The sequence below is a fragment of the Agrilus planipennis genome, unplaced genomic scaffold (assembly GCF_000699045.2).
Source record: "Agrilus planipennis isolate EAB-ADULT unplaced genomic scaffold, Apla_2.0 scaffold40, whole genome shotgun sequence".
In the NCBI taxonomy this organism is placed as follows: Eukaryota; Metazoa; Arthropoda; class Insecta; order Coleoptera; family Buprestidae; genus Agrilus; species Agrilus planipennis.
In genome coordinates this window covers 656,607-665,555 of record NW_020438938.1, presented here as the reverse complement: position 1 = coordinate 665,555, position 8,949 = coordinate 656,607, and the positions used below count along the sequence as shown (strand labels likewise).

The 8,949-nt window shown below is 33.4% G+C and overlaps 1 protein-coding gene across 9 annotated transcripts in view; it reads left to right on the top strand.

Moving 5' to 3' along the window:
• Positions 1–8,949, top strand: part of LOC108740886 (homeobox protein homothorax) — a 286,672-nt gene that overhangs the window by 184,260 nt on the left and 93,463 nt on the right. For all 9 annotated transcript variants that reach the window (XM_025974404.1, XM_025974408.1, XM_025974402.1 and 6 more), the window contains one exon: positions 4,304–4,312. In XM_025974404.1, the coding sequence (XP_025830189.1) occupies positions 4,304–4,312 (9 nt within the window). The remainder of the gene's footprint in view (positions 1–4,303; positions 4,313–8,949) is intronic.

Sequence of the window (8,949 nt, the reverse complement as noted above, 5' to 3'; positions counted from 1 at the left end):
CCCCGATAGCCACTCGTGATGATCATGAATGGATCAGACGATTTTGAAAACAAATTTGGATCAAATTTGAAACATATGTTCTACATTCAATGAATAAAAATATATACTAGTAAATAAATGATCAAATTTAGGAATTAAAAATCAGTAAACCAGTTGATGAATTTTTGCGACAAACTATTTACGTAAAATAGCTGTCATATTTACTAAATTTCTTTCTAAATAAGTATGAGCGCAATATAACGTCATATGAACGATATTTCATGTATTCATACATTTACAAAAATTATCTGTAATTTGATGACGACATTACATGAAGAAAAGTTTATGCAAAAAAATGAATTATTACGATTATACACAAAATTGCATAAACATGCCATAATATTTATGAAGAAAAAAAAGTGATTTTAATTATTAAATCTTTACACCAAATTTACATCACATAAATTGTAAATTTGTTGTAAACTTTTGGTAAATTAAATAAAATAAAACGTCTGACTTGAACAACCGACAGACAGACCGCCGGGTTAATTTCTCGAATTTACAGACATAAAGACAATTTTGTTCTTCAGTCATCAGTTTTCGGTTACACTTTAACGCAATAAGTTGTCACGGAAATTTAAAAAGTGTTGGTTGTTATCCAATAAGTTACAGTTTTCAAAAATGTGAGTTACAAAATACATACATTAGGTATATCGTCTCAATAATAACTTCATGTTATAAAATAATCTTTTCTTTTAGTTATTATTAAACATAAGACTCTGGAATTTTGTTAAAGCGTTAGTATAGCTTTTCAAAAGCATCACTAATGCAAGCTAATAATTCAAGTAATCAAGACCTAGTCTATGAAGATCTAACAAATATATATTCAGTAGAGAAGCTGGATATTATCAACCACATATAATCCAGAATCCAGGAAAACATTAATAATAATACAACATCCTCGTACTTTTGAAGAGAAGATGTTAAAATCATTGTCAAACATGGAGTAAGTTTTGTCAGAAGATTTGGGCAATTTTATATCACTTCAAAGAAAATGAACACAGAAAAACAGTGACAGTGAATATGATATACCAAAAATTAATATATAACCTTTATATATATACATAGATTTATATAAACATATTTTTTATAAATTAATCATTTTTATATTCTTTTTGTTAAAACCATAGGTATAATATGTTTCATATAATTTCATAATATACTTTAAAAATGTAAAAGGAATTTATATAAAACATTAATTCTACAATATTTTTTTTGTATATGTATGTAGCTACTGTATAACGTAATACTAATAAATACGAAAATAATTGATTAAAATATTTTAATTGTATACAGTTTGCTAATTTATTTCAAACAATATATAATGAATTGTATAAAATATTACATACAATTGTAAATACAATTCATTATAAATACTTTGAAATAAGCATTTTAGCAAAATGATGTGTACGATTAAAAAATATTAATTAATTATTTTCAAATATGTATATACCTTTCAATTTTTTTACCGTCAATTATTTACCATCATATCATGAGTTAAAATTTATCTAAATATGATGAGAAACATTGCTGCATGTAGTACAGTAAATCTTGCCCTCATATGTGCCTCATAGGTTTCTTCATTTCAATGTCTTAAATGGTATGTCTATTTTACGTAAATTACGAAAGTAATTCAATTTACGAAAAGTTGTCTTCGTGTTTAGTATTCGTTTGACTCATGAAATGCAGACAATATGTTACAAATTTTTACGTTCACAAGGTGAGCAACCTTTACACATGTCGTGATGATACGAATAGTAAATTTTTCGTAAATATGAAGTAAATGTGGCTATCGGGGTAACTAATGAAGGATGTGAATTATTATGTAGACTTAAGGCTTAAATTTCTGCAGCAAATAGGAGGAAATTGAAGATTATTCTGTATGTGTATTATAATTTTGAGCATGAAGAATATTTATGGGCCTTCACTGATTATAAATTAAATGTCAAATCGTGACGATTCATAAAATAATTGGGACGTAATTTTTTCTTAGATTAAGGTCCGCAATTAAAATTACGTACAAGGTCTGACGGACGGGTTGGTGACATAATAGTTGTCGGTCCTGATGAAGACATCTGACGGTCTGCAATCCTGTCGTCCTTTTTTTCCACGTCGCGTTCGTCACTTGTTATACATATAAATAAAGGAGTACCAACCAACATTAAGTGCATTACTGTTGGCTACGTCTACGTTTGTACGTTTTAATTGAAGTCCAACAACGGAATGCGAATTTATTAACATTTTATGTATCTCCTTGCACCTACGGTTAATTCCAATGCCTACCATAAAAACTTAACCGAATATAGACGTCTTTATTGTTTAATTAACGTGTTTGAATTGCTAAAATGTTTAATTTTAAATTAATTAACATTTATCAACCAGAAAAGGAATATTAACCGTCCAAACCTATCTGTTTTGGACTATAAAATCAATATTAGTACACTGTAAACATGTAAAAATCGTAATGCAAAAAGAATATTGAAAGCTAAGTGATATCTACGATAAAGCAACATTTGATAGATTCTTTCACTCAATTTCGTCCGATTAACCACGAAAGTTGTTTAAATATTTTCACTTTCTTTTTATGTTTTATGTAGCTGTCAGATCGTTGATGAGTAAATTCCGGTGGTACAATAATGGTTATCGCTTATTTATTCCAAACGAATAAACTTGTATTCTATGTTTTCGGCATCTTCAAAGCCTTTAATCGCGTGTAGTTTCATCAGCCAGTGCCGACTTTGATTGATACACACTTAATTTTTTTGGCACAAGTCGTTTTGCAACACGGCTCCGATGACATTCAGGTACATCATTCTTTTAACAGCAGTTTCGGTTTAATGACTCGGGATGCTGTTGACATTTTTAATATCCCGCTAGAAGAATATTTTGTTGCGGCACCATACTCATTCTTAAACCCACATGTGCACCACCGATGGGAAATTAATTGGGACAAAAAGAGAAAGTATAAAATTGCTTTCTGTTTAAAAATATTACATACAGTCAAGTGTAGTACCAGCACCTTGATGTTGATGATTTTGTTTACGTGAAAACTATCATCAATATGTGTATGCACCTACTATAATTAGGTGGTCAAGTTTATACATACATAAGCAAAATGGTATGGAGAATATTGCGTATTAGGTCTAGGGATTGACCAAATGAGTAAAACGGTCCGATAGGTACAGTTAGAACGAATTTTCATTAAATACAGACTCATTATAAGCGAATTGCAGTGTTTGTATTTAATTTACTTGTGGACTTTGTCGGAATCGAAGTAAATTCTATGAAATACGTTCGACTTGCTCTGAATTCCTACCTCGCAATATAGAGAAATTTCTCAGTGGAAATAGGTCGAGCAAATGCAGTTCTTTATCTAATTGCGTGGTGGATTTGTATCTCCATGTAGAGACAGATAATGGTTATGACTTGACGTGTAACGGTAATACGTTTCGTCCATTAATTGAATCTGAAATAAAAGTTAACATATCAAAAGAGTAGTAGTCTCTCTCTCTTCGGTTTCCTTTCATAGTTTCATTAGAAAGCATTTTCCATATCGGTACGTACTTGATTAAAAAAAAAAAAACTGCGTATAACCTCGGATTACTTCAATGTAACTGTTGTTTTACACATACATACATGCATGCATGTATCTATGTATGTATGTGGACATACATAGGTCGATGTTATGTTAATTTATACTTGCACCGTTATTATACAGCTGCGTTCGTACCGATCGTTTAGGTTGCACTTAATGCAAGGCAACTGCATCTTCTAATCTAGTGGCCTAATGGCACAAGCGACAAGAGGAAAAAAGCAAAAGAAAAACAAACGAATGCCGCGCCTTGCCAACAACAATTTTTGAAAAGTGAACGAGTGCAAAGCGATGTCAGTTGCGCCCCCCAACTTATCGTAATGCTCCTGGACGAATTAAGATTTCACAGAACAGGGTCGGATTCCGTCATTTGCTGAGTTTAATAAGTAGACCTAGTAGCTATATTAATAAGATTATCTAAACTCGTAAAAGTTTAAAATAATTCGAACTAATCCTAAAATGTAGCATCGTACTACAGATGGCGTTTACCGCGCCGTTTGTGGTATTTCATAAAAGTTTGTTTGAGAAATCTTTTTAAAAAGTATTAGTGATAAATTCTATTGTATAATCCTTTTTATTATCTCCTTATTTCTAAGTAAAATAAGTTCATGTATTCTAAGTACCTACTTTTTTTGTACCTATTTACTAACGTTTTCGTTCTTTTTGTTACAGATGCCATCGGTAAGTGGTTAGACGTCGAGCAATCGAAATTCTGCATGTAATGTAAGGTAGGAGTTTTGTAATAATTAGTTGATGTAAGTAACGTAGGTACATAAGCGAATTCTGGATTGAAATTTTAAATCTGTCAAAATTTATTATCCTGATCTTGAAAATGCACATTATTTTAACTGGCTGTGAATGTTGTGCTATTGTATACGTTTTCATTCATTTAATGTTCTTTTTTTTACGAAGGATATTGTTGTGTAACTTTTGATATTTATTACATGCTTATTGAAAATAAAATTTGTATCAGAATCTGTTTTTATTAATGGCCTCACAGAACTCACAAAATTTTTTTTTTTTTTANCGGCTACAAGTGGACCTTGTTGGAACATAGGTACGTAATCCTAAAATATAGCATCGTGCTACAGATGGCGTTTACTGCGCCATTTGTAGTATTTTCTAAAACAAATTAAGTTAAATTAGAGAATCTAATCAATGAGAATTGGACCTTGACATTCATGACAGTGACTCCTATAAGTAGGTTTCGAGGCTGTTCAGTTCTGAAAAATTAGAAGTCAATTTGGAACTAATGAACGTATTATAGCCGACCAGTATAAGGTCCTAACGAGATCAGGGGCCTGCCTTGTGTGGACCCGTGCTGCTGTCTTAGATGGCTCATTACCAATAATGCCGTATGTGACCCTCCTAAGTATTATAGCAGCTAATTGCCCACGAAAGAAATAACTGCAAGTTTCTCTAAAAAGAGTTCATATATTTGATGTTTGCCTCTTCAAACCCTCATAAGGCAGATTAATGAAAAATCTACAGAGAAATCGTTCTATCGACTGCTCCTCATTTGCCACATGAGACCTACATGCTTCAACAGGAAAACTATGAGACTTCTAAATTCTAGTCCTGACTCCTGAGATGATGTTGATATGTCTTCATTGTAAGACGGCAAACAAATAATTCAAAATGAAAAAGCTGCTACCAATAAAAGGAAATGTATGGTGTAAAGTTTGAGAACTGCTGCGTCCGTGGAACTGCAAGAATGCTGCACCAGGCGAAGCGACGTCAACATCAAAAATCCGAGAGACCAGTTTCGGCACAAACAGAGGAAGAAGAGAGGCTGCGAGAATTGCAACAGGCATTATTTCTTCGGTTCCTTCTTGTCACTGAAACTACTAATTTGCAACGTTTTACTTTTTGACACTTTCAACAAATCACCGCGAGCCAAATTAGATGAGGACCGTATATGTGAGTGAACGAACAACACGAAAAGGATAAAGAAAGAGAGATAGAGAGGGAGCGAAAGAGACACCGATCGTCTAATAACAGGATATATAAAGTGGTATCGTTAAACGGTAATTCGAAAGTTAATCTTTTCGCCGATTGAACTCGAAATGTTTCAAATTAGCGGTGACAATTTGTTTAATTTGCGCTTAATCAGGGGGTCTGTTTTACAAGCCGTAAAAGGTTTCCGATTTCGACCTGCATGTGTTTCTTTCAGATTGCACATTTCGGCAATACTCGGACCCATAAATAAGGTACTACATTTTATTTTCTTTTATTTAAAACTGCTTGTCAGTAATCACAACATAACATGACACAGTGGTAAAGAAAGTGACGCTAGTTCTTGCACTATTGACAGGCGGCATGTTTAATTAATTGGGCCTTGTTTGACACCGTTACCACATCAACTCAAACATTTTTATTAATGATTTGATTTAAGTTCAGGGCTAGCTTCATAGTTGTATTACGGATAAAAATTATTTCTATTTCTTTTAGAAAGTTTTAGGTCTTTTAGTTACTATGTATTTTAGATATCCTTGTGGCCTTGTGCTAATTCTTTATTTATAAGTGACAGAGAAGTTCCTTGTGAGGTTATAATTTTTAATTTAACGAGAGAGAGATTATACTTGCTGTTGTAGAAGGACTTTATGAATGTATATACGTAATACATGCCAGCCAGCTACCTTAGAAGATCACAAAGTATGAAACGAGAAATTAAAATATAATGCACTTACGTAGATTCGCGTGATCCTGAAATTGTGCCAGGATAATGCACCCTTCCTTCTAAATTATTAATATTCATTAAATGCCTACCATTACAAAAATAGTCTCAGAAATAACTAACGATAAGTACAACTTTAAATGCACGAATTGTGCATAATAATTAGTTTCGAAGACAAACCAAAGGGATCACCTGAATTCCACAATAATTATAATTACCCGATTCGACCGACCCTACATGTGAATTTCCTTGAGAGAGACGAGCTTTGCTAGATAATAAAAACAACCGAAGTTGACATCATATCCGGTCAATATTTTAATTCACGATTCTTCTTTTATATTTATCTTTCTCCTTTTTGCTATTTTTAAAATTTCTGAAATATAAATGAGGAAGTTGCGCGCCGCGTAAACCACACGATTCTTAAAATATGATCGCGAACACGTGCTAAATAATTAACGTTTCTATTAGAAGACACTTAATTAGCATGATGAATGGAGCCCGGCTCGGCTCGGCTCCTCCGATGTCTTTTTGTCGTTGGATGCACAACACTCGTCGTGTACACACACGCGTTACAAATAGGAACGCTCTGGAATCTAGATAAGTACTAGATAAATATTACTCGGTAGACAAGGCGATTCATTCTGCTAATTTGACTCTTATTAAATGGAATCGATGGATTATTGATTTAATCAAGTCAGAAGATGATTTAGGCTTCTATTGCTGTCATCTAAAGAAATTAGATTTCCGGATTCTAACCGCGCCTTATTGATGAAGTTTCCATGACGGAGCATGCTGGCAGTTGAGGATGAATGGACACATAAAGTTCCTGAAGAAGTTCGTTGTGATAGGAGACGAAACGTCGACGCTACAATTGACCCTTATGGGAATTTCATCAATAAGCCACAGTTAGAATCCGGAAATCCAATTTATTTAATCAAATCAATGAGTACAGGATGTTCTAGTACAAAGTATTGTAGGTACTGACAATATTAATTGTAGTTGTAATTCTTTTAATAGATTTGAAAGTTTTACGGAGTTAAAAAGTACGAAAGCCTTTGCATTTTTCTCTTAAAATTCTGGGATTATTATTCCAGATCGTATCAGCGGCCCACTCGCTGGATTAAATGTCAGCGAGTTATGGCTGTTGACAAATACGAAGCAGATCTACTTGTAGATAGTGTCATTTTACGTGTAAAGAAAACAACTACACGCTATTATTATCTACTTATGTACAACTAAAAGTGTGTGCGTGCATGTATTTTCGTCTCTACCCGTATTACACCTCGTTCATCGTAATGTGTGTTCGAATTCATGAATTCATGCCTAATTTCAAAAACTCACGAAGTTTTCTACAATACAATTTTGCTTATTTAGTGATATGTAGGTATATTTGTTGCCCGATGGCGGCAGCCCTGTTGCTTAATTAAATGCGGGGTCGGAGCCCGTGAGCATTTAAAATGTTATTAACCATCGCAGACAGTCCCTCTGGAACAACTCTGCATATTGTAATAAGTGAAACCGTTTTAAAAGACCTATGGGGCATATGATGTTCACAATACGGTATTAAAGGCGAACGTACAGGTCTACCTACCTACGTGTGCTGCACGCAAAAAGTAATTAGCCCAGGTTGTGCCAAAATAGGGCGGGGCAGTCGTAAAATTTCGAAATTGCACACCGTTATTGTTAATAGTATATATAATTATCTAAAAGTAGCTTTTTTGTGAACGATATTGTACCGAACGGACGATTTATATAGGGTGTCCCATTTGAAACATAAAATGTTATAACACTTTTGACTTTTGAAACAAAATAAAAAATTATAAAATTATAACAGTTTTGATGCCGGCCCTGTACAATCGCAAATTAATTACGATTGCCAACTGATCGTTGAAAAATTCACCTTCAGTAGGTCGGAATCAGCTGCTTTTTGGGCTAATGTTATTGTTTATGTTTGGTATTAAGTTACGGATCAGTCGAAGAAAATGCAGTCGCGTTAAGGTCTATTAGATGATAACATGTTAGAAAAACTACGTACCTATCAGTATCGAAAATATCATGATCGTAAACTGAAGTGGACCTAATGTAGTCGAGTAGTATGTTATTTTGAATAGAAAATAAATTTTAACGACTACGGAAAAGTTAGAAGCGGTGCACAAACAACCCTCACCACCCAGCGTTTGGTAAAGGTTTGAAACATAACGTACTAGTGTACGAAAACAAATGTATGTGTTATGGTTGTAAAAGTTAAGACAAGATACAGACCTACTTTGACCATTCACATGTGTTAAACGTTACTTTTGCCTGGCAGGGCTCATTAACCACACGTGGGGTAATACAAGGGTGTGTCCAGAAGGACCAATTTTGGTTATTTTGTTTTCATTAAATGTAAAAAGCTAAGTATTGATATAACCTCGTATAATTACACTGCTGGAAGTGACTCGAAAACAAGGCACATAATGTTGTAGATTCTAACAGGTTGTTCAGTTCGCTTTGGATTGTTGTGGAATTTACTTGTTTGTTAGTGTTAGTTTATTTATTTAGTGGTCATTTCATAAAAGACTATTACAATAAGGACAATTAGTAGTGTGATAGTGCATTCTAGTACGGTTCTTATTCAACCGTCAGTTGGTGGTGAGTTACA